This window comes from Nipponia nippon, unplaced genomic scaffold, assembly GCF_047370975.1.
Source record: "Nipponia nippon isolate SJK-2023a ecotype South Korea unplaced genomic scaffold, ASM4737097v1 scaffold_7, whole genome shotgun sequence".
Classification (NCBI taxonomy): domain Eukaryota; kingdom Metazoa; phylum Chordata; class Aves; order Pelecaniformes; family Threskiornithidae; genus Nipponia; species Nipponia nippon.
Genome location: NW_028262391.1, coordinates 19,267,126 through 19,293,891, shown reverse-complemented (window position 1 = coordinate 19,293,891; position 26,766 = coordinate 19,267,126). Strand labels below are relative to the sequence as shown.

At 40.0% G+C, this 26,766-nt stretch overlaps 1 protein-coding gene across 10 annotated transcripts; it reads left to right on the top strand.

Annotated features, from left to right (window-relative positions):
* The first annotated feature begins 1,898 nt into the window (after window positions 1–1,898).
* MFF (mitochondrial fission factor) lies at window positions 1,899–26,639 on the top strand. 10 transcript variants are annotated; one of them, XM_087738609.1, is made up of 11 exons: window positions 1,899–2,128; window positions 5,677–5,807; window positions 6,839–7,056; window positions 7,966–8,138; window positions 9,016–9,104; window positions 13,038–13,112; window positions 16,713–16,871; window positions 19,407–19,424; window positions 22,722–22,784; window positions 25,515–25,599; window positions 25,962–26,639. In XM_087738609.1, exons 3-11 carry the CDS (start codon window positions 6,840–6,842, stop codon window positions 26,091–26,093), a joined length of 1,011 nt encoding a protein of 336 aa, XP_087594735.1. In that variant the 5' UTR covers window positions 1,899–2,128; window positions 5,677–5,807; window position 6,839; the 3' UTR covers window positions 26,094–26,639. The 10 variants fall into 10 exon arrangements, with proteins under 10 accessions (XP_087594735.1, XP_087594734.1, XP_087594738.1 ...); XM_087738608.1 differs by lacking the exon at window positions 5,677–5,807; XM_087738612.1 differs by lacking the exons at window positions 5,677–5,807; window positions 13,038–13,112 and having other exon boundaries at window positions 1,900–2,128.
* Window positions 26,640–26,766: the final 127 nt, after the last annotated feature.

The window sequence follows — 26,766 nt, the reverse complement described above, 5'->3', positions numbered from 1 at the left end:
AAAATTATTTGTGCTAGGAATTCTACATAATGAAAAAAGGGAAAGAGCATCCTGAAAGGGATGAGGGTACAGCCTGACGTAGTTCTTTTTGAGATCTGGCAGAATACACGGGGCCTGGACGGGCTGATGCAGTCATGATCTACTAGTGGTAATTCATAACATGGTACGACACTAGAAATCACCACCAGGGCTCTTCTGAAGAATTTCCTGTGGATTAGAAGAAGCCAGGTGACCAGTCTGTGGCTGCTTTTATTGTGTGACCACTCAATTTATGAACATCGATCATATATTCAATGGAATAAACATAGTTAAATAATTGATCTCAACATAAAATCATATATGGGGAATCACGGGAGAAGGACCATATTTCTCGTGTGCTTCAAGAACCAGTTTTAGACTTTTTCTAGATTATTATTTTTAAAGACCAAATCCCTATTCATAGTTTGTAAATCTTAGAGCCTGGAGAAGTGGTAAAACTGAGGAGGACTCTCCTACAGAATGGTGGGGATTGCCTGGGAAGATGTGCTTAGGCTAACAATTTGTGTTTCAAGGAGGCCAAATGTAAGATCATATATCTAAAGGCAAATAATGTATATTTCCCAATGTTATACAGCTTTTATTTTTATCTAGTAAGAGATCATATTTCAGACCACTTGCCTCTGTAAAACAGTGCTGTTGGTATTTCTAAAGCACTGAATTAGCACATTGTGGGCCTCGGATCAATATATGCTTCAATACTTCTGGCATCGCTACTCATTTTGACCTCTAAAACATTATTGTGACCATAAATCAAAACATAGGGAAAGCTCAGAGGCTACTTTCCTCTCTTTAAAAAAATCACCTGCTGTATATAATAGCATTTCATTTTATTTTTCCATATGGAATTGGAAAATCGATAGTTACACCACCAGGAAACAGCTGCTCTTAGGCAGGCTATGCTGTGAGCGAGAGCCCGCGTCAGGACGGGTCACCTCACGGCAGCGGTGGAAGTGTCCTACCCACACACGGCGATGGTGCCCGGCCGGTCAGAGTGGCCGAGCCCGCTGGGCCTCAGCGGGGCAGAAACGGATGGGCGCACCAGCCACACCTGCTGACACATTTTGTGCAATGCTCATGGGGCGGTGACTGACGTAGAAAAGACACTGTTTAACGGGACAGCCTTTGTGAAGTTTACCAGCTGGCAAGGCGTGAAGCGTAACTAGCAGCCGGGTGTTTTGAACAGTGCAGTTGCTTCCGAGCAGCAGCTAGGCAACTGACCGGCCTCTTCCCCTGCCACAGGAGGGTGGTGTGCCGGGTTCCTCACAGGCCGAGCAACACGCTGCCACCCACTCAGCACGGAATTAGCTCTTCGTGTTCCCCTGTTACAACGGTATGTCAACGCACAGCACAAAGACAGAAGCAGAGAGTGCGAGTGCTCCAGGCGAAGCTCCGACGGACGGGTCGCACGGAGCGGTTCCCGCAGGGGCGAGCTGCGGGCAGGAGGAGCGGCCCCTGCGCGGAGCGCTGCCCGGAGCTTGTCCCCTCGGGCACCACCGGTTACTGCGAGGCTCCGCTGAGGAGCCGCGGCGGCGCAGCACCCCCCGCGCCGGGGCGGCACCAGGCTAAGGCGAGCGGCTTGCCCTCCGTGCGGACGGGGAGAAGGCGACGAGACGCTGCAGGGATCAGCCAAACAGCGTCTCCCCCTGCAGAGGCCTGTGCCGCTCATGCGGCCGGCGGGTCGCCACGACAGCGGCGCCGCTTGCCCCGGGCCCAGCGCCGGCTGCCCCCGGCCCTGCGGGCGACCTTGCGCCGCGGCCTGGGGACAGCTCCCAGCGCGCCTGCGCGGCGCCCGCCTTCCCTCACTAAAAATGGATGCCCTGCGGCTCCTTCGCACGTGAGGCACCAGCGAGAGCCGCTTCCGCCCTCTCTCGGTCACATGACGCGCGGTCCCCGGCCCGTCAGCCCTTACGGGAGCCCGATGGGGGCAGCAGGCCGGTGTTTGCCTCGTACCTGAGGAGCGCGGAGCGGGCCCGCCGCGCCGCTGAACCAGCCCCCGCCCGCGCGAGGCAGCGCCGGGGTCCGGAGCGGGGCAGGAGCGGCCCGGGCAGGGCAAGGCAAAGGCTCGCCGGCCGCCGTCCCGCCGCTCTGGGTGAGTAGGGGCTGCCGGGGCCTGGCGGCAGCGTCCGCAGGTTGTCCCGAGGGGGCTTAGCCCGGCCGCGGGGCCCCCCGGGCTGCGGGGCGCCAGCGTGTCCACCCCCGCCCTCGCAGCCGTCCCTCCCCTCCGCCCGAGCCCCGCCTCAGCCCGTGTCGTCCCCCCGCGACCGTGTCTCCTCACAGCCCTGCTCCCCCGTGGCGCAGGGCCCCCTCCTGCCCCCGCCCCGCTCTTCGCCCCGTGCCTCGCCGCGGCCTTCCCCGCCTCTCCCCCCCCCCCCCAAACCTCGGGGCACCCCTTCGGCTCCCCGGGCGCTCCTGCCCGCCGCCCCGCCGGTGCCCGCCCCTTCCCTGCGGTGCCGGGCGCCGCTGCCTGACACCTGCCTCTGCCCGGCCTCGCGCGCCCAGCGCTCCCGGCGTTCCCAGCTCGCGTTCCCAGCGCCTTACGGGAAGCGTTTGAGTAGCGGGACCAGCGCCGCCGGCAGCCGCCTGCCGCCGCCCTGGACGCCAGTCTTGGAGGCTCGGCCCCGGCGGGACGCTTGGGGCGGCCGCGAGTGCCAAGGCAGCGCCTGAGCACGCCGAGGGCTCCGCCGCTCTCCTGGGCGCCCGGTTCCCCCGTTCCCTTCCTCTGGCGTAGCTGAGTGGGTCTGTTGCCCAAGGCTCTTAATGCTGTCACAAGACGATGAATATTTGGGTGTTTCAGAGAAATGGTTGTCAGGCTGTGACAATTTTTTTCCTCCAAATGTTTCCAGGGTTTTTTCTATTTAAAAAAAAAAAAAAGGTGTTTTGTGTTAAAACCTCCAACTGGAGTAAAACAAACTTGAAAGAGTGCAGCCTTAAGTGTTGTGTGATCCCATAGCCTTGTTTATGTATAATAGATATTTTTTGTTCGTGTCATTCTTGTGCTAAGGAGAGGAGGTAATGTATTTTAAAAGTTCAACACATGTAACTGTACTATGCAGAACAGCTTTCAGCGTTTAGCCGACACCTAGCTCTGCTCTCCTTTCCCTCAAATTGTTCTGTTAGTGCTTTGTTGTTTCATAGGCTCTGATCCTGAATGCCTCTGTGATATGTTCTGACAGTTTTAGGGTCCCATAGGGTCCTTGGGTCCTATAAGTCCAGTGCAAGTCTGTGTACTTGAACAGACTACCTGTAAAGCAACCGCATCAGGAACAAACAATAATGCAGCTGGAAAAGTTAGAGTTAGTTCAGTGTAGGCTGTAAAACCTGCTCTGATCTCAGTGCTGGCACAGCTATACTGTTACCAGTAATCATCTTCATATATCTCGGATTAACTTGGACATCCACACTGTGCGTAGCATTCCCGGTTGCAGCACAGATATGGCCAATGTCTGATTATTATCAGAATGCTGACAAAAAGTCATCCTTCAGATTCCTATGCATTGCTTCATCCCCATCTCTTCTGTTGCTGCTCCTGTTCAGGAGAGGGGGAAGGAGGTACCCCCTGCGTCTTTCCAAACACATGTAATTCACCTTATATAACTTCTCTCACTCTCTCTTCCCTTATTCTCCTCTGGATTTTCTCCTTCCTTTCGCTCTTTTGTTAAACGCCACTGATGCTCATCTGTGCTTCAGCTGCTCTCTGTCCTTTATTTATCCTGTATTTGTGATTATATTTTTATTGTCTCATCATTCTCAGACTTCTTTTCTATTATCGTGCCTCTTCAGAGCTACTTAGTTCTGTAAATATCAATTTTAAAATCCTTCTTCTCCTTGATTTATTATTAATGTCTTCTGTAAAATGCTTTGTGTAACAAGAACATTACAGAAAACGTTACTCTGATTTTTGTTTTCTGTAAGTAGTTGGGGGTTTTGTTAACAAGCCCCATTTAAATAATGCAAGTTTTCTGTTGCTGAAATCTCACAGTTTCTTGGTTTGCTCTTCTCTTGTAAAAAGGGGTAAAATTGAAATCACTTTGACAGAAAATACAATTCTCAGTGATGCAAAGTAGATGAGAAGTACACAAGAGCAGGAGGACATTGAGGTATTGTATCTATAGGTCCTTGGCAAGTACAGCTAAACCCACACAGTGATAGTCAGTTTTTAAATAGTTTATAAAGCGACTGTTGTAATGCTGTCCTTTTTGTGTGTGTTTTACCTTACAGCTGGAAAGCAGTTGTCACGCGGACTTATATACAAAAGCAATGCCAAACTTTAGGGAAGCTGTGGTGTAAACACTGCTGCGCTGTAGTGGTACTTGATGGCAAAACTTAGAGCCGTACAGGTATTTCAAAATGGGAAAGTGAACAAGCAGTGAAACACCTGTTGTCGAGTCTTGTGAGCAATAACTATTCTTTAAGCTGCTACCAGTAGATATTCTGGGTACTTTAGTTCTTAAAATTCGGTCTCTTTATTGACATTATGATTTTTACTCCTGTCAATCTGGAAATGCTTTAATCATCATAGACCATGTTTTGAAATTAAAAACACCTTTTGGAATGTGGAAATGTCAGAAGACTGTGTACTTTGTTCATGTCACTGGCTGATCTAGCCAATGTCTTGCAAGAGGGACAAATCTAGCTTGCAAGACCAACGGGCGGGGACAAAAAAACCCCCACAGTAAAACTTAAGAATTTTGAAGTGACACTGCTGCTTAAGCACCTCTTGAACTCCTGTAAAGTGTTTATTTCTAATTAAATGGGTTGTTCCATTTCCTTTCACTTGATACATACAAACAGTAAGAATTAATAATTGAAATTAATTAAAAATAAATAAGTAATAAATTCATTAAATCTGTATCACTTCAGGTATTTCCTTTATAACTACTTTTTTTTTTTTTAAGTTTACATAAACAGTGACCTTCTTGCCTTCTCTCTGACCACCAGTTCTCCTACTGTGCTGCAGTGAGACTTTGAGATGAATGAGATTCTTTCATTTGATCTGTGGTGATAGGAAGTCTCAAAGAACACTGAGGATCCCAGGATGAATTGCCAAGTGGATCACATATTGAATATACTAAATGAGTGCATTTAATATAGTGTTACACAATCCAGATCCTTCTGTGTGCTGCTTTTTGTTGTCTGAAGGTTACTATTTGAGATTTTATTGATAAATATGGAAAGTATTGCTTCTGTGTGATGGTGGGGAGAATGGCTTGTGGTCCATCTCGCCTGCTATGTAGGTGGTCTGCACCGAGGTGTTTTGTTCACAAAGTTCTGCGTGTTCAGCTTATGAAAGCACACACACAGCAACAGACGTAGCCTTGCTGCCAAAAATAGTAAAAGAATGTAGTTGCAATTATAGTGGCAAAACTTGCCTTTTTGCCAGGATAGATTACTTCATTTAGGGAACTACTTCGAGCAGTACTGCTAAAAGATTTCTTGCTAGAGTAAGCTATGCTTCCTATAGGTGAACGTGCCAGCATAACTATATTTACATATTGTGTGTGTACATACATGTGTAGAAATACATATTTCTCTCAATCCTAACCCTAAAAATAACTGTTATCTCAGTCTGAGCTGTTGACAAGGCCTCACAGCCATTGCCTGGATGAAAAGTTTCTCACAACCGAGTATTCCTTGCAGCTCACAGTTTCCTCTGGGAGCCCCTTTCCAGCCCTGCTCTAACTGCAGCTCTGGGATGTCTCTCTTTTAACCGAGCCCATAACCGTAATCTCGGTCTGAGCCATCAACGAAGTCCGCTAGCCACTGCCCAGGTAAACAACTTCTCTCAGCCATCCACGTTCCCTTTCCGGCCCACAGTTTCCATCAGTAGCCCCTTTCCAGCCCACCTCCAAGTGCAGCTGTAGGATTTATTTTTCTCTCAACCTTAAATCTAGCCTCAAAAAAAACCCAGTTATCTTTGGTCTTTGTCTTCGAGGCGGCTCCCCACAATTGCCGTATTAGTAAGTTTCTCACAGCCTAGATTCTAGGAAATTCCCCCACTGCTTCGTATGATATTCCCCTTCTTTTCTAGGTAAATGTATATATAAAGTATTGGCAAACCCTTTAAAGTGTAAATAAAGTCTTGTTATCTCTCTGCCCATCTTGTATCTGTATCTTCTGCAAAAGTAAGATTTTCATTTACAGAAAAATTCAGGAGTGAGAAGTTTACAGAATTGCTTGTGATGAGGAATGGCTTATGAATATGCTAGGTTTTCAAGCCGATTTGACAGCTGTTGATAAGGAACTTTGTCCTTATAAGATGGAGTGAGATCTGGGTGACTGATGGCAAGCAGAAGGCTGCTGCCCAAGTCAAGCCCTTTCTTTTGTTCCCCTACATCAAAATGCAGTTTTGTAAGACTTCATCCATTTTCGCAAATACCGGTACACTGGATCTCTGTAAATACAGATCAATATTTCCAATTTCTTGCCAATCCTGAATAGGCTTCCTGTCAATCCTGCCAAATCTTTTTTGTTTGTTTGTTTTTCTGCCAGCCAGTGCAGGAATAGTACATTACCTGCAGAATTTCTACCTTTTTTTTTGTCACAGCTCAGTTTGAGGACCCTCAGTGCAGCTTTGAGCATTGCCTACAGCATCACTTTGTTCTTCTGTCATTGCCCTCAACTCTCGGCTCCTTGTGACTACAGTTCCTATGAATTTTATCATGTAACTTGTTTCTCTATGTAAGCCTGTTCAGTTAGGATCATCTACCACTTGCCTAGTAATCCGAACAAAGAGTTTCCTTTACGCACTTTCTGCTGGTTTCCTGTATTGCTATTACAGCTTTTGATTTTCTTTTGCCAGAATGAGTGGGGCTGCATTCCCATCTCCAGCTGCCGAGATGGCAGAAATTAATCGCCTTCAGTATGAAATGGAATACACCGAAGGAATCAGTCAGCGCATGAGGGTCCCAGAAAAACTCAAGGTAGCTCCTCAAAATGCTGACCTTGAGAAGGGCATCCAGGAAGGATTTCCAAATGCCAGTGTAACTATGCAAGTTCCAGAGCGGATTGTAGTGGCAGGTATGTCTGCATCTCAATAAAAGAAAAATAGGCGAAAACTTAAATTAGTTCCCCAGATTTCTGGATGGACAAAAATATATATTGACATATTTTTAAAAGAAAAACCTGTAAAATGTTTTCTGGGTTTCAAACAGTTATTGCTGATTGACTTTGACTTAGGAAGTGTCTTAAACTCTGAAAATATTTCATGAATAGTTTTGGTCTAGCTTGTAGTCGAGACAGTTAATGAATGAATTATGAACAGAAGGTTTAATTGCTGACTTTTCATCTTACTAAACCATTTCTGGAGGAAAAAAAATGTTTATTGATTTACACCTGATTTTTCTTAATTAACTATAAGCTAAAGTAACTATAGCAGGTTTTGGGGATGTACTATGTATTAGCCATGCAAAATGTGTTTGATTATAATCAGAATGCTAATTATGTTAAGGATCTGTCTATTATTGGGTGCACTCTGTCAGTACTTCTTGGGTATTTATGGTCATCAGCTTTATAGTGACAGACCTAGAACTGCTGAAGGCCTTACGATTTGCAAAACGTGTGACATGCATATATTTTATGCGTTGAAAGAGTGACATCTTCACATCCCCAGTCACTGTATTTCTAAACAAATAGACTTTTAATAGGACTATGTCTTGTGATTAAAAGTGCCCTCGCTTGCAATAACAGTTGATGTTGCTCAGGATTACTCAGGACCATTGTTCTCAGAGAAACTGCTCAAATAAGTGTCAATTAATGTGGTCTTGAGAGCTTTAACCATAGGTTTTAACATACACGCCCTGTTAAAGAAAGGTATACTTAATTATTTAGCATAGTCAGGGGAAGTAACTGTCTTTTTTTTTTAACTTTAGCATTAGCCCTCAGGCCTCAGAACAGCTTGCTTTCTATTGACAACAGATGTTCTTGCAGGTAATAGTGAAGACATTCCATTTTCCAGACCACCAGACCTTGACCTCGTTCAGTCTACTCCATTCAAACCACTGGCATTGAAAACTCCTCCCCGTGTTATTTCTCTTAGTGATCGACCGCTAGATTTTTTGGACCTAGAAAAACCTCCCCAGCAGACACCTCAAAATGAAGAGGCTAGTACTTATTTTGCTTTTTCTTTAGTTGAGAAGCATTCTACGAAAGAAAGTGAAATGACCAATGATTTCTCTACTGTGGTGCAGATCTACTTGTTGCTAACATAAGTTGGGAAAATATAAAAATATTTTTATTAGCACTGTAGTAGTTCTAATTATGACTTTGAGGTTCCATATTTAACTGGCAGATGGCTAGGTGTTGCCATGCTCAGTAAGCTTACACAGTACTTACAAAAGTAAAGTCATAATTAGAACTACTCAAAATACTTCTAACAAAAAAATCCTTTTGATTGAAGAGAAAGCTGCAGGATTTTTTTAATTTGTAGGTTATCAGAAAACAAACTTAAAATTCTTTTAACGTGTATAGTTAACCTTTGGAATTCGTGGCCAGATGGTATAACACCACATAGAATTAGTGAGTTTTAACAAAACTCTGAAAACCATCGGTAGACCATTGGCATCCAGGTGGATGATGTGTAACTGACATCTTAAAAACTGAAAAAGATTTATGAGGCTGCATGTTCTATAAAATACAGTCTCGTAAAATACAGTAGAAATGTATTTATCTCTGGTGATAGGAAGTAATATTAAACATAATATTGCTTTCTTACATATTCAAAATTCTGTTTGTTCATACTTTCGGCATCAGATCATATGGATAGATAACAACAGGATTGCAATAACTTTGGATCTTGGTTTTACATGTACCAGCATCAGATCCTGTCATCAGTTGTTCTCCTCCTAATCACTGTGAAACTCATGAAAACATGCCTTTGTATCTGAGGGCAAATCTAACTTACAAATCTCCAGTGCAAATTATTAAATGTCTCCTGGAATTCCCTGTCTTTTATCTCCCTCTTTCTCCCCTTTTACGCAGGTCCGCTCAGTGGGAAGACTGAAGAGAGAACGTTCCATGAGTGAAAATGCTACTCGACAGAATGGCCAGCTGGCCCGAAATGATTCCATGTGAGTAGAACAACAGCCTGCAGGGACCCAGCTAGAGCCTTGTTACGTATTTCCTTTGTTCCTTATCTCCTCGTTAATATTTTGTATGTTGTGGCAAGTACATAATTTTACATATTATAAAGCCAACATTTTTCTTAATTTCTGTGCTTTTTGTTTAGTGAGGTGACTCATCTGCAAAGTATCTTCTTGCAGTGGGTGGGTGGGAGTGTTTGTGGGCTCACAGTTGGTTTTACCAGTTATCATGAATTGTTACTTCAGGAGATTTTTCAGTTTCTGAGCTGGTATAATATCTCCCCCCCCCCCCCCCCCCCCCGGAATTTTAAGGAAATTGAGTTCTTTGTGCATGAAAATGTTCTTGGTTCTGTCATTGTTGGTATTATGTAATGGTTTTCATTCATTGAAAAAGGAATATGTGTATTTCTTATAAATATTAGAATAAGTAATTTTCCTTTGGTGCCAATGTACTTAATGTATTGGAGTCTGTGAGTATATCTCTTAATCTTTTGAGACCAAAATGGCAAGTAGCATTTAAAATTGGAAACTTCATCTATTGATACCATCTGAGGCAGCAATTCTTATGGTGCTTTCTGAAGACATACAGGTCTGTATATTTTTATTAGATATGACAGTCTTTGATTAATCATGGTTTATTCTGAGTGACAGCATCTTTCCACCTGGCAATAACTGTTTTTGCAATGTAACACTTAAAACTCATATGTTAAAGATTCCTAATACAGCTACCGTAAAGAATACTTGCCCTTGTTGAAAGGATCTTAGCTTGAAGACCTAAAAGATGGGATTGATCTGTCCCAATGTAGACTGTGTAACACTATTGCTAAATCACCACAAACTTAATTTTCAGTAACTAGAGGGAAATAAGTGCACGACCTACTTAGGGTCTACCTATTTTCAGTCTAAAATAGATCACGTGAATTATGTCCTAGAAATGTCTGTTTTCTTCTATTTACAGCAGGGGCACTAGAAGGTACTATATGTACTACATATCTGTCTACCTGTTAGTTTGTCTAAAACTAGTGATATGTACTCTTATGCACGTTCTAGACATAATTCTCCTTCTCTTTCTCTAGATCTTCATGGAAATGTTGTTGCGTATCTTCCTCTTCTTACTTAATCGGGCTTTTGGTTCATACAAGCTTGTAGATTGCACATGTCTAGGTACTCAAGTCTGCTGAGTCATATATATTCACTGGGCTGGCAAAACCAGATTCCCATCCATAAGCTCCTGATCAGCTCGGTCTCCAAATGTTCTAGCAGCCTACTAAGTGCCCAAGTTCCCTGTGGTATTGGTTGTCCTGTTGGACCGACCATACTGGAATTTCACTGCAGGAATGGCCTTCACTTGCCTATCTGATAGTTTGTACATGATGCATGCTGGAATAGATGGTCTTCATGTGATGGAAGCTGCTTGTGAAAAAGTTTACCTCTTTGATGTTACCAGCTCTGCTTTGCCAGTATTGGACTTAAAGAAAAAACAGATGGTGTATGAATTCTTGTGATTCCTTGAAATCACTTTATCCTTGCTCCCCAGGTTAGTTTTGTCTTTTGAAAGTCATGGGCTGTGTCTGCCCAGCCAGCCATCTGAGAAACTGGCAAGATCAGCTCTGGCTGGATGTATCCAGTTGTCATCAGATTTCTCACATACACTTGGACTTCTGAATCCAAAAATCATAAATCTGTAAAACTCGCCTATGTGCTTAGCTGTTGCTCAGAAGCTATATATGGAATTACTAGTTTAAATGATCTGAATATTATTTGCTGTCACAGTTTATTAATCTACTAGCAGTCCTTCAGAGGCTTAGCAATACAATAAGAACTCGGAATCCTGTAAATTGAAAAAGGATGTGATCGATGAATATATAACTAGTAGCTTGTGTGACTCAGTTTATCATTTACAAAAGCCAGGAAATTATGACACATCTGGAGACTAGTTTTCCTCTCTTGGTGCCCATGCTAGCGCCTGCATAATGTCTGTCAAATAAATCAAACTTTCAATGCCAAGCAGTTTCCATTATGAGTGTCTTTTAAGAAAATTATATAAACTTTAGATTGATCCAGGATATCTTCTCTTTTGCTTGTAAGAAAAATGACAGCTAGCTAATATTGAGCCTCCTCTATCTGTGCTCTCTGCTGCCCATGTGGAAGAAGCTTGTTTTCTTCTCTGCAGCATTCCATACTTGCTGACCTGCAGTATTTTAGAACTTCATTTGTCTCTTGACCTCTCAAGTACTTGTTTTCTTATGATAGAAGTTATGCTGTGCCTCATGTGTAGATCATCTGCTTTGAAATCATTGAGGTTCCTAGAAATTGCTGCTTTTTCTGTCATCAGTGCTTCTTCTGACTCCAAAAAAAGAAATCACTGTGATCATGCTGCGGCATTCTCAGTGATGAATCTGGCATTTCTCCCTCATACAGGTTTTGTCAATCTCCACATGCAGAATGCGACTATGTATCTGGCTAACTTTCAGGAGAACGTTATGTGAATTCAGAGTATGAAAACAGTATGTTTAAGGTGGAACTTGTATGGCTCACACAAATGCAGGAAAGCCAAGTCTTTTGTACTTGGTGAAAAAGGTCTCTCTTGGCTCTTGTTTCCTCACAATTTAGGCCCACAGGACATACACTGTAAACTGAAAAAAAAAATTGCAAGTTGCATGTAAATAAAACCAGAAGTAGCAATTCTACAAACAAAATTGATAACTCAGCATTCTGTTTTCACTGTGGTAGCTACTTAGAGAAGCCACTCATGTGGAAGTTTTATTGTATAGTTCAAAATAGGCAATACAAGCAAACAAACCTGCTTGATGTAAATTATGCTACCTCAGATGGTACTGGGTATCACCTAGCTCATAGACTACTATTTCTGTTAGAGGTTTGTGGTAAATGTCTTCTACGTTTAGCTTCCTTGTTGATAAATTACATCATTTAAGTAGATAAATTCTACTACAAATGTATTCTTTGCACTACAGAAAACGTAGTTGTACACCTGTTACCTCATTTATATCACGTTGAAGTTTCTTTACCGTCTAGAAATATTTTTTTTTCCAGTGATGCAAAAACACCAGAAACCAGCTGCTCGTAAAGTTCTTGTTTCCAGTGTTGGCTGAAAAAAATAATCTTTGTTCTAATTACTGTAATGATACATTGCTGCTTCATCAAAACAGGCTTGACTTTTAAGTTCATACCATGTCCAAGTAGTTTACTTCTGCAGTAATAAATACTATGTTACAAAGATCAGCTCTTTATTCCTGTGCTTCTGAGAGCCTAGTTCACATCTTCAAATAGAAAAGAGACTCCATGTTTTCCTTCAAGTATTTAATTCTTATCCAGAAAATATTTTTTTTCTTTCAAAATGCTTGTTTCTGTTACCTCGTTGATTCAACTTCCTGATAGACATGATAGTCTACTTGGATGCTGTGATGAGGACCCCATTGAAAAGGCACACGGAGCACTGCCTTTTAAAACCTTTGCTTTCTAAATAGGACTATAATACTCAAGTTTTAATCTGGGACACTGTCCTCCTTGGACAAAATGTTCGGATGTACTGTGCAAAATTCCAGTGCTTCACCTACAAAGTGACAAAATTAAATATTCTGGAATAGATTGTCAGATTGAGGCGAAAGAATTGGCGGGGCTCCCTATCACAATGTTCTCTATGTGGTACAAATAGTTGTTTCTTTTCTGTTGTTTTTCTCTTCTTGTCATCCAGTTGCACGCAGAGACAGTTCTGAGAATTTTTTGGGAGTTGGACTTCACTTAAGACAGTGATTCTCAGATGTGTTTAAAAAAAATGAGCAGGTAGTCACCTGCTTGTACAATAACTGTCTATCTGGGTAGGAAAAATGACGGTTCTCTAAATTACAATCCCTCTATTTATAAGGATGCTTACTTAAGAGATTACAATTATTATTCAAGGTGGCACAGATCAGATACTGTCCCAAGAAATAAAATACCACGGTTCCAGTCACCTCTTTCGACTAAGGATTGCACGTAAGCCTAAATGTTACCTGGTATATGCAAGTCAAGAGTGTGTTTAATTATGTAGCTCTCTGCAATACTAATTTTCTGACTAAGTATCTGTAGTTTAGAATATAAAATTTGAAACAGCCTTTGCTACACTGAATGTGTGGTTTCTAATTTTGCTTCAGGGTTTCTCAAACTTTGCCAAATCGTTTCCCTGTGTAAAGAACATAGGGGAAAATACCTGGCGGCAAAAGGAAAGGGGACAGCTTCAACTAAGAACTGATTTGTAAAGAAAAATTAAATTTCAAGATAGCTTTGGTTTGTTTGATTCTTTGCTCTTTGGCTGTTCTCGAATGGCTGGAGAAACAAAGCTTTTTGTTGGCCATCGCCAGCCAATGTTGAATGCAAGGATTCAGCTTCTGCATTGGAAGCCAACAAACCACCAAGAGTGCATGTAAAAGGGGACAATGTTTAAATTTTTTTTTCTGCTCCAGCCTTTCCCTTACAAAAACACACCTCTCTAGAGAGTTCAGGTTCACAGTTTGAGAAATTCTGTTCTTCATGCAAGTTGTGGGGGAAAAGGTAACGGTGTGCACGTCTTTAATGAGAATACAGTCTGTCTGTGTGGTTGAATTTAAAGTAACCTTGATTAGTTAAATCTGTTTAGCTCTCATTTGATACTTGGAGAACTATAAGTTAGAGAAATACCTGAAATAAATCCTGTGTGCATCACAAATGTTTTGAGAAGGTTTAGGGGAGATTACTGCTAAGCTAAAAGCTCTGCATATAGTAGAATGTTACTGTGCTCTTCTGTAGTAATTTCTGTAATTCCATGTTGTTTGTTTTGGTTCCAAACTCTGGAATTGACTGGTGTTTGTAACCAGGGAGTGAGTGCTAAAATAAGTGGCTGGAGCTGTATACAAGAATTCTTTTCAGAAATTTGAGACAAAATTATGCCTAGGACTAAGACCATTTAACTACAAATGGAGGAGAGAAGGGAGATAGCCACAATGTCTAATTATAAGTAGTCATACTAAATGTTAAAGAATTTCTGTTATGTTAGAGATGTTTTTTCTTGTGTCATCTTGGCTGATTGTATCAGATATTTACTTCATAATATTTCTTCTCTGTGGTCTCTGACATAGTCCAAATGTTTACTACCACATGTTTACAGGACAATAATTTTGAATCCTGAAAAAGGAGGATAGAAGAAAAATTTGGCTTCTTATTTGTGTCCCGTGTGTCGTCCCCCCCTCCCCCCGTATTCCTTAATCCTGACATTTGAGCCATTCATGGAATTAGTCTCACTTTCAGACAGAAAGGAAGGGAAAGGTCTCTCTCAAACTGTGCACTTTAGAAGGGTATTAAAATTAGCAATAGCCTTTATGGAGAAAATTTGAGTAAATTGGAGCAAATAGATTTAAATAATCTCTTAAATAATTGAATAATTTCAGAAATTAAATATTCTCTTAAGTAAGAATTAAATAATATCTTAAAAAGAATGAAGTAATCTCTTGAAACTGCCTTTTCTTACAAGCCACCTATAAAACAACGAGCATAAAGTAGTTCAGGGACTAGACCATGGGGTTAGGAATTATCTAGTTCTGAAGTCTGCCTTGATTTTTCCTTATTATATACACTTTCCATTTAATCAGCACATGTAACTTTCTTCCAGAGAATTTTGTGCAGTTTTAGTTAAATAGGTTTGGGGGATTTTTTTTTTCAGTATCTACAGAAGACTTCGTATGCAAATAACCTTACTGTGGTATTTACAGTAATAGCATTCCGGACAACAGGAATTCCACAATGTCTTCTAGTTTGCAATATGTCTAAATACTGTTTGTTACCTTTTTTAAGCTGTCTTTCAACCTATTCTGTAAAACTCTGAAGTGATGAACAGGAAAAAATACTTTTAATATAAAACATACTATGAGTTCAAGCCTTCAGCTCTTCCCTCATTTCCCTCAAGCCAGCAAATCCACAAAGGAGTAGAAATTCTCATAAATTCACTTTAGTGGCAGTATTTCCATACTTGCCCCTGCTTCTTGATATTTTTCTAGTCAATATTGGCATTTCCAATGCAATTCAAGAGTAAAATGTGTGGATGTTGACCACTACCATTGATTGCAAAGTAGAAGTCATCATAAATATAAAAGAAAGATGGATCCTACAAGTCTTGGAGAACGATAAAAGCTGTAAAGAAGCAAAGTAGATGTTTATTGATGTCTCCTTCTCATTTTTACTTTCTCTTGTCCAAATGTACTCTACAGCAGCATGAAAAGATACTTGCACTTTAGGTGATAAATAATGACCAGTATCAGTCAAGCACCAGCCACTGCTGTCTTTGCATGTCTCTTGAAGCACAGGATGGCTGAACTTTTCTGTGAGTGAACTGACATCTGTGTAACATGCTTTGAATCTGTCTTTTCAATTGCATTTTCTTTCTTACTCAGTTTTGTGATCTTGGTCCCAGCCATTTGCAGAACAACTGTGTTCAAAATAAGAGTATCCATGGAATTATGACCCATCTAGAGATTATCTAAATATCAAACCAGCTTCCAAGCACTCAGCCACTAATGCTTTGCTTAATTTCTTAAAAATGCCAAAAGCGGGAAGATTGGCACTCTAACTCCAGAAACTGTTGGAGCAAAGCGCAGCTGGCAAGATCAAAGGAAATGTGTTGAATTATGGATGCTAATCTTGGAATAAAAACTATTCCAAGACTTAAAGGGTACAGTGACTCACACTTTGTTTTGCATTTGTGTTAATATTTACAATTAAGTTAACAAAAATTACTTCCTATTAAAAAAGCATATCACTTTAATTAAAGTTTCCTGATTTAAAAAAATAAAATGAAAAATACCTTGATGTGTAAAGGACAATGTGGATAAAGTCAGGTTGAGTGTAAAGAAACATGAGCAAATCAAAGGCAGTTTATTAAAACTGTTTTCTGTCTGATAGAGATGAGGTTTGTATGATCCAAATGGTCATGTTTGAATTTCAATCCTTTTTATGTTAAATATTATATTTGCATCATAGTCAAAAACTCAGATCATGTAGTTTGTTGTCACTGGGATATGAATTCTGTGCTTTTTTGGAATTTCTTGCAGTTGCTTTTAAATTTTGTTCATATGCAAATCAAAATACAATCTTGGTCTTTAGTCACAGCTTGAAGAAAAATTTTTGTTGAAGAAGCTCTATGTGAGATTCTCCTTATTGAAAAAGGCTTGTGTTTTGAAAGAGATTATGGGTAGGATTTTTTTTAAAACACCAGTGCTTGTAAAAACACTTGTCTTTTTGATGTCAGTGAGGACTTGAATACTGACTTTAACAGGTACAGGTTTAGCTGGACAAGGACTTTCTAAAACTAACTTGTATAACAGACCAAAACTGTGTCCTTGGATTATTGCTTGGGTTTGTTTCTGAAGAACATATATAAATGTAGCTCATGATGCCTACGTTACTAGAATTTGGGAGTGCTACCTTATAGTGGTGGGAGAAGGGTAAACCAAAAGCAAGCAATAAGCATTTTTGGAATGGGGTCTATCTGAAAAGGTTGGTTTTTTTTTTAAATTTAAAATCTGACTATAGTATTTCTCTCTTCATTTACTATGCTTGTACGAACAGTGTGACACCATCACTGCAACAGGCTCGTGTCTGTCCTCCCAATATGTTGCCTGAAGATGGAACTAATCTTTACTCTGCTCGTGGCATTTTGTCGTTTATCCAGTCTTCCACTCGTAGGGCTTACCAGCAGGTCTTGGATGTGCTGGATGAAAACCGCAGGTGATTGGTTGTCACTGATTCTGCCAGCTTTTGCTGCCTTTTTTTTTTTCTTTTTTCCTTTTTAGTGGAGTTTGGTTTCTGTTTACAAAATAATGAGATGAAATTATTTGCTTTTGCTTTCCTTTGCTTTCACTATTCATAAGCAATTTAATTGTCCAAAATTCACATTTCAAAATGCTTCTGTTTCAGTCAAATATAGCATTGTTTTGGTTTCCTTCCAAAGAAAAATCAAAATAAGAAGTGTTAGTCTGTGACTGCAAGGGATTCTGCTGTTCCCAGATTGTCAGTGATTTCTGCAATTAATATTTGGCCCTGAGCCCGCAAATTTATTAGCCTTGTCTTCTGCTTTTCTGTTGGTGAGCAATGGTGCAAATCAATAAGATTGGGTTGATGTTGTCATAAAGGATTAAAACAAATGTGCAGAAACAAGGTAGAATATTATGCAAAGCATTGCAGACACTGCTTTTGATAACATGTCAGGACATTAGTCTGTTTCAGTTTATACTGGGAATAGTTTTCTCTGGTTGATACATGACTGATAATGACCACTTTGCTGGCTGCTGAGAGTAAGAAAGGCAGTGTTTGCTGAGAAGCTGGTTGCTCCTCTGATTAATGCTGTCTCTGTTTTTATGGATAAGCTGATACTTTGAGAGGTAATGAGCCAACACAAGCCTCATGACAATCAGTCCCCCTCCTGGCAGGTGTTTAAAAGACAGGTAGACGTTGAACTTTGGGACATGATTTAGTGGTGGACTTGGCAGTGTTAGGTTTACAGTTGGACTCAATGATCTTAAGGGTCTTTTCCGACCTCAATGATTCTATGATTTCCATTTTCTACAGTGGAGTTTTGCCTATTTGATGTATCCTTGGACTGTTTTGATTTGGCGCTTCGAAGCGTTACAAGAATGGCATGTTTAACACTACAGAAACATCTATAAAGACTAATAATGGCAAGGTTAATTTACCAAAAGCAATTTTCATTTCAATAGTATGCTAGCACAGAGGTTCAAGTAAAAATTGCACACAGTTATCTCTAGTGTAGGGCTTGGTGAGACCTCTAGGGCTTGCCAAGAGGTTGAATTAGAGGAGATAACTGGCAAGAATGGTGGAAGGAACGGCTCATTCCTCCTGCAGCCCTTCAGTGTGGCCTGTGCTAGGCAGTTCTTTGAAATTTGCCGTCTGCCTCTGGTTGCTAATATCCCAGCAGCACTCTTAATATTTTGTAATGTGAAGTTAAATAATGTGCTTTCTAGTTGTTTTGGTAATAAAATGCGACTATCAAGCCAATCTTATTGGGAATGTGTATGTGTTTGCAGACACTTTTCAAACTGGCACCTCCTGTAGCTCACCATGTTTGCTGATCTGACAGTATATAAATGCCCATATTAACATTCCTGAATCGTATAGAACTCCAGTCTTGCTGGCCTTTGTGTTCTTAACCTGGGACTTAAAAAAAAAGACAAAAAAAAAAAAGACAAAAATAAATGAGCTGCATAGTTCCCCTTGAAATTCTGTGAGTTGGATGCTTAACCCTGACTCTGAAATTTCAGGCTGTAGCTGTTAAAATTTTGATGCCTGTCAACAGTTGGACAGCAATACCTTTTTTTTTCCTTGTCAGTATTAAAAATCAGGTGGAATTACAAGTTTGTTTTGTTTTACAAAATTAAAGCTCCCAGATAAGGAGGGATTCTACTGTCTGTGAATAATAGCACTTATAGGTACTGTGCCAAGAGTCCTTGTTAAAATACAGACTGAAATTCTAGCTCTTTCCCCAGTCTGCAGTGAAGCTAACAGGTTTTATTCCTGGCTTCCATTAGGCTGGTTCTTGCCCATGTTCTCTTGGATTCTGGAAAACATACACATATGCATACATACACTTTCAGCTTACTTCAGTTATCAGAAAATTTCTGGGGTTCTGAATACTTCAAAAGCTGCATTACTTTTCCTGGTTTCGGTTAATTTTTGAGGTGTTCTTACTAACCTTCCTAGAAGAAATGGGAAACCTGTTTCTAGTCGCCTGTGAACAAATAGGTGCCAAAAAAATTGAACTTTTCAATAAGGTGAAAGTGTGTTCTTTGTGGTTGGGTGTTTAGATACCCACCATTACTCTATAGCTGGCGTAGGAATGTGAAATTTGGATAATCCACTTGCATGGTTGCAAAATATTGTTCGTTTTAAATTGCTCCAAACCTGCACTCTGTTCTTTTGCGCTGCATAATGTGCTTTCTATCTCAAAACCTTATCTATTTTAACATTTTTATGTTTAATACTGGAAGAGATCTTTTAAAATGAACAAGATCTGATGATGTGTTACTCACTGGAAATATTTTTAACTTGTTTCATGGCTTGTTTGGTTTTTTTTCCAAAATATTTGCCAGTCTACTAAAACTGCTAACGGTAGGTGCTGATTGTACTGCTGCAGATAATGAATTATGCCTAGTTTAGCTGGCACTGCTCGCATAATAGGTTATTTAAATGGGCAACAGTTTAATGATCATTGTTTACACTGTCTGTTTACTCTTGCATTTCCTTCAGCTTGGACAAGGACAATAGGTCAGTTTTGTTTTCCAGTTCTAACCATTTTTCTGTTTCAATTTCTGTTGGATGACTGTAGGGCCTATACCTAGAGTCTTTTAAAGACTGATCTTTTATGCTCTAGGCAACAACAACAACAACAACAAAAAAAAACCCTCACAACCCAAAAAAATCCCCTACATTTAAGGAGATTTTAGTGATGTCTTAAATGCAGGAAAAAAGGCAATTTCCTATCTGAATAGAGTTGTGTTGAAATCAGTACTTTATCTGAACTATTCTTCATCTCTTGGGTCAATACCTTTTTATTTAGGGGAAAAAAGTATGAAACTTATTACTATTTCCTTTCTTCAGGATAGCCCTTTCTAAAAAGCCACTATCCTTCTTAAATGCCAAACTTCACCCACATAACCACATCCTGAGGTGTTATGAGATCACTTTTTATATTGAGCAAGTTAATGATATTTTTCATGGTAGAAATAAAATGGGATGTGAGTTAAGACCATCGAAGAGGGCTTACACATGACTTTTGGATAATATAGTTCAGAAGAAAATGAAATGGGTCTGCAAATGTGAAGGAGCCAGGGAAAAACCGTGTTGCTTTATTGAAGTAACTGCTTACAGCACTGAGACAAGTGAGGAGAGTAGTTTTGTCCAGTCACCGATTCTTCAATGCAGCAATTCTTTCTGTACTTTAGAAGCTGAGCTTCTTACCCACTTCATGTCCAGAACACGTCCATAAAGTCCTAGTGCCCATTCTTATGGCCTTTCTGAGATTTCCAGAGGTGTTTTAAAGTACAGTGAGAGGTGAACATAGCTGCTGCCTCTGCTGAACAAAGAGAATGTGCTGGCCTCAGCCCCCTGTGTGCGTGGAAGTTGGACCCAGGTACCTAGATTGTCCACACCTTGTTGTTTTCCCCCCAGACCACGTGTTTATGATTGCATCGTTACTGTGGTATTTCCATTGCGTGCTCTGCGCTAAGCGGAGGAAGACAGACAGGATTCGTTTGATCATTGCCTTATTGCCTGTTTTCCCACTGTCATTAAATTGTATTACTCTGCATTCCCTTCATGTTTCAGGCTGCTGCTGTATTTGCAGTGAAATAGTTAAGTGTTGAGTATACATGGCCTCAGAGTTATGGCTTCTTCTGATCATGTATTAGTGTTTAGGATGGAATTGACAGAAGTAGCCAGAAAAATCAAAGTTTTGATGTATTTGTACTCAGTTTTTTAAAGAAGGCTATGTATTTAATAGCTTGACTATATTATACTTGTGCATTCTGTATTTACCAAAAAACTTGCTGCTGATTTTGGGGTAAGGTGGTCTCAGTTATGAGCCCACTGTCATCTATATAATGATTTTTTTTTTTGTTGGTATATAAAACCAAGCAAGTAAAAAGTGTGGGAGAGGCAGGGGAATATTCTGGTGATCCTTTTGGGTCCACCTGTAAAGAAATAAAATGTGAACTGCAAAGAAAAGGAAGAAATCACGTGCAGCCTCCTAACAGCCTGGCTGTGTTGGGAAGTGGGATTAAAGACTTGTTTTAGATTAAGTTCCTGATTTGCACAGATCCCAGAGTGCTCTAGTTTTGTTCCTTGCTGTAGCCCTCAGCCACCCTCAAGCCTGTGGCTTTCCTTGGGAAGAGTAGTGTGAATTCGTTAGTATTGATTAGTTCTACAACAGCTGTAAAACTTTGTTTGCCACAAAATACCACAGAGGCCAAGAGTTTAGAGAGCATTTGAGACCTATCGCTCTCATTAAACAAAATCCAAATGTTGTCCTGTGTCAGATGGCGTGGAAATGCCTGCTGGATACTGACAAGCTGGCGTTCACATATCTGCCAATTACAGGTGACTTATGTTAGCAGAGAAATTCTGCGACCTGTTCCATAGCTGCTGTTCGCTGAATTTCTTACGCTTTCTCAAAGTATTTAGTTCTAGCATCTGTCAGACAAGACTTTAGACTAGCTGAATTATTCCTCCGCTTAAAAAATAGGAATACTTTTTTTTGATAACTTTCTGCAAGACCTCATGCATTTAGGTAAGAATATTCTTTTACTGTATGTATTAAGAATTTTTGTAATTTTTTGTAAAACACAAAAAATGCTGGCTTATCTTATGTGCTAGATGGAAAAACATTGTGGTATGCACTTATGGTGCTGATTAGAGTAGGACTTAGTCCCAGTATTGTATCAGGTAGCAGAGTTTGCTAAGGCTCCTAGATCCTGATCCTTTTAAATGAAACTAGTGGTTGTGACATTTGTGCATGGTTCTTGCTCGTTTTAAGCCAGGCCACAGTGTTCTCCCAGCCACCTCAGCACCAAGCCTCTGCCTCCTACATGTACCTGTTGTAAAGATCTTCAAACCTAGATTTTCTTTGTCTTTAATCGTATAGCCTGGAGTATACATGGGTTAAATGCATGGTACAAGTACCTCCTGTTGGAATTGGGAAAGTGGAAGAAATTGAAAAGAGATTGCAGGCTCTTGAATGGTTTGTTACACATCATAGACGTGGAACGCTAATGCCTCATTACCACAGGGACTGAAAACACATAGTACCACCTTTGTCAGAAGGTACTGCTGTAGATTAGGACGCAGTAACTTCTTATTGCAAAGTTAATGTATATTATATAGTTGCAGCAATTTAGAAAACTCTACCTTGTCTTCCTCTCTGCCTAGAAAGAAAAGGAAAAGAAATTGAAAGAGCAACGCTTAGAAGGATGTTCATACCATCTACTTGAAGCTTTTAGTCACTTCTTCCTGGAGAGATCTACCTCTCTTTGGACTATATGTGGTCCTTATGCTACTAGCCCAGCTTTTCTGAATTACATCTAGCATAGATGAATAAAGAAAAGACAAATCTCCCCTTTCCCTAGAGGAAGGAGAGGATGATTAAAAAGGCTTTTATAAGTATGTGTAGATACTTTTTTTTTTTCTCTTTCTCCATTGTTGTTGGCTGGGGTTTTGGTTTTGGGGGGGATTTTTTTTAACCTGAAATTTCCCATGGTTATTTTATAAGGCTAGTAACCTCCACCCAAATCTCTATTTCAACAGTTTGTCTTCCATAAATGAAGCTATATCATCAAAAATTTGCCTACAGGTCTTAGCTGCATAAACATTCAGTGTTGATTAAATTTGAATAAGAGAGCTATGAAAGTGCAATTTATAACCAAATAAATAGATACTATATTGTATTGAAACATACAATATAAGTGGAAGTATTTTGATGTTCCTTTGTTCTGTGTGGTTTACCTCTTATCTCTGTTTGTCGTTTCCTGTTTCTGTCTTGTCCTTTCTACCTACAAAAACCTGCTGTAGGCCAGTGTTACGTGGTGGGTCAGCTGCTACCACTTCCTCTAACCCTCATCATGACAACACCAGGTAAAGAGTATTTTTTCATTAGTCATGATCCACTAATTTAGATTCTAAAATTCAGGCTTCTGTTTCCCTATTTCTAGCATCCTTATTTTAAAACACAATGCTCATTTCTATCCTCCCTTTCAACTCTTGAGGTATTTCAGGCCTTTATTCCTTACCCATCCAAGTCACCTGCGAAGACCTTACTGGTCTAATAGATAAAATGTGCTGCAGAATTCTGACTCAAAGTAATGTGCAAGGGGAGGCTCTTAAATTACATTAGCAGTTTACTTCAAGTATTTTCGATTTAGTAGTGGGTTTCCTATTTTTCTTGCTAGAAAATTTGGCCTTGCATCACCTTATTTTTTTCCAGGTGTTCTCAGTAACATGCCTGTGATTGTTAGTTGTAGCTGGATGCCTTTTCACTGCCTTTATCTTGGCAGATTGACATCGTTTCAGTGGAACTGGATATAAGATTGACACGTAATCTCATGGTCAGGATGAAGGAAAAAAAATAGTCCCTTCCACATCTGTTGTTCCCATTTGCCACTACAATTCTGTGTTTTCATCGAAATGGAGATTACATTTGTGCCTAAGTAGACACTGGATTCAAGCAGGTGATTCTTCTCTGACTCAGGAATTCAGTTTTTATAATGGTCCAAGAGATTATATCAAGGAATTTCTTGCTGGTAACCCTCTTGATTTAATACCTGGAATGGCTTGGAAGTTGGTAGAGCAGTGGCGATACACTGTGACTTTATATTAAATTTATGTGACCTGGGAGGAAGGTGTGCTCATCTCACTGAAATGATGAACCTCTCTGCTTTTCCCAAGAGATGGTGAGGGACAAGTATGCTGTGGATCTGGTGGGATTTTCTCTTTTTTTTTCTACCATCTACTACGAATAAAAAAAATGGCTACAAAAAGACCTTCCTCAGAAATCTCTTTGGCTTTCAGAGAACCTGTAGTAGTAAGGAAAACTTGATTTATTTTTTTATGTGTGCAAAGCTTCAGGCTTTTTTTTTAACAGTAGAAATGTTCAAATTGTTCTATAACTAACTTAGGTTTATTTTAAAATAACTTTTTTGAGTTAGCCATGTGAGCTTCAGAGCACTGAGGAAATAAAAAAACCCAAAAAAACCCCAATAGTTTCAGTCTTTTTCATATTGCCCAAACTGAAAGAACTACAAGTAGTAAATAGCATAAATCACAGTTAAGTGAATGTTTGAAGTCTCCTTAGAATAAAAAATTAATAATATCCTTAATGAGAAAATCTTTTTCAAACAAAAGGAGTTGCCAAAACTTTTCTTTTTTGGTCCCATACTGTGTTTTTAAAACAGATATGGCTCTGTTGACAGACAATTGCTTATTTGACTGTTCCCTTACTAAAAGCTGTTTTTTTTTTTCCTGATCTCACCTGGAGGTTTCCCTCTCCCTGTATACCTTTCAGCCCAAAAAACCACAGATCAAAACGTAATTAACTTCCTATCTTTTATACAGTGTTGCTCAAGGATCTCATTGTTATCTAAGTCTAGACTAATGCAGCTCATCTACAAACAGCAGTTCTTATTTGGAAACAATATATTAATGAGCAATGATACAGGGAAACTTTGACAAGTTGTCTGTTGGGGTGGCAGGGGGAATCTTGCCTGAGCTGAGGGCATTCTATAGACGTTTGCTGAAAGCGATGAAAGAACATGCAGTGCTACTTAAGTGCAAAAGTAGTATCTGCACTTAAGTGCATTCTGCAACCTTCAGGGATTCTACTTGTGTTCACATTAGTTGAAGTTGACCGTTAACTGTCATTAAATGCTAAGGATTCTTTTAGGTGTATTTGGTTGTGAATTTGGTAGCCTTGACATTATTTTGTTCAATGTCCTAAGCTGTTTGCAGCAGTTGTTCATATGCCTAATGAGAAAGCAAGTCAAGGGGAACTAATACTGGCAACTGAGGTTTTAGGATGGGAAGTGAGAAGCTCGGTGGTAGGTGCAGCATCAAGAACTACTTTTACCTGTTAGTTGTTGGAAAAGAATCTGGTTAAGAGGTAGCATTTGGGTGATCAAAACACATACTTTAGGTAGACTTTCTGCCACTTCCCAACTGGTAATAAATGTGCCGTATTTAATTAACTTGCCCTGATGTTAGAATAATGCTTTCTCTGAATTGCTACATTCAGAAAACTGAGAGGTGCTCTGGGAGCAAACTTTCTAATGCATGCAAAGTGTCTCCACACTAGACTCTTTATTTGCAAGGCTCTTTGCCTAAAATACTGAGATTAATGTGACTGAGATCATCTCAGTAGGTGTCCACTTGGGATATTTAAGTACATACTGAGCATAAGACACCCAGTTCTTTCCAAGTCTTCATTTGGTTATTTCTAATCTGTTGCCAGGTCTCTTGCAACTTTGGCATTTTAGCTCAGGCAATTTTCAGGTTTCATTAATCAGTTAAATAACTGGAAACAGTCTTTTGAGAGACCAAGTGATAGCAAGAAGTCTGTCTGTGTGGAGAATCTTCATTTAAGTGTGAAGAGCAATAAACCCAGATTCAATCAAGCACTTACCCACTTTGTATGTGCTTAGGCTTTATTCAGTTAGGATCCTATGGAAATAGACTGTAAAAGCTGGGAAAAAAGTTTTAGAATTCTTCTCTCTCTCACCACCAAAAAATACATCTACTAGAATGTTGATAAAATATGGTACTTGCTAATCTTTGCATGGATGAGACAGCTAAGCTATCTCTCTTATTTGATAGATATGGTCTTTCCAACTTGGATACTACGCTTGAGGGAACACCAGATGACATGACAGTTGTAGATGCTGCTTCCTTAAGAAGACAGGTATGTAAAGCATAGTAGTTGATAATATTAAGAAAAAGCTGTAGTGGTAAAATGGGGGAACAGGTTTTCTGTGTGGCTGCAAAGGTATCCGTAACAGATATGGTGAGACATCCCCTCTGTACCCCTGCGGGGCTGCCCTCCTGTATCCTGTATTGTTCTGGGAATCTGGAGAGCCCGACTCCATTTCTGTTCTACTTATTAGGGACAGCAATATCTGATCACTAGCAATGGAAGATAGACAGTAAAATTATCAAGTGTTTAAAATCCATCTGTCTGAGATACTAATTTTACATGGCTCTTCAGAAGCTTCTGGAAGTCTGGCAAATTTTAATGAGGTATTAAAAGCCTTTATTTATTTTTAGATAATCAAACTTAATCGCCGTCTACAACTTCTGGAAGAAGAAAACAAAGAGCGTGCTAAAAGGGAAATGATCATGTATTCAATTACTGTAGCTTTCTGGCTACTCAATAGCTGGCTTTGGTTTCGGCGCTAGACACAGCTCTCGGAAAGATTTAATAGTTGAAAATACAAACAATTTGCAAAATCCTTTGTTTCTGTTTCTGAATTATATGCTGTTTTATAATTCATACACTGGAAACTTCCACCACAGATAAAGGCTATAGAATTGCAGTGTTAAAAGGACACCTTGTTGTTCAGTTATAATGTATTTAATAGATTTGCGTTGTCAAATACTTGCAGTATCCTCCTTTGCATGCTTCAGTGTAAATATGGATCAGCCGATATGAAGTTTGCTTCATGCAATGTAAGGACAGTGATCTACGGGAATAACCGCTGGATGTTTTGTTGTGGTGGGAAGAGAACAAATGGAATGGATTTGGAAAAAATAGAAAAACAAAGGAATAAAAAGCAGTTTTTATCGTTCTATCGTTAGATGCAATTAAACACAATTGCACTAGTTTTCCTTTAGTCTGAGTAGTTTGAGGTGTGCCATATTCAAGGAGTGTGTCCTGTTTCATGAGTATGTTCCTTGTTTAAGCACATGTTCAGGTCAAATAATAAAAGGTATTCTTTGCTAACATGCAGATTGTCCAGATGTGTGTAATATGTATTTTTTTTAGATTTAATTTTGCAGATGTTTTTCTATGAAATACATTTTTAAGCAAGTCAGTCTGTGAGTGATCAAAAGATTATGGAGAACAAGATAC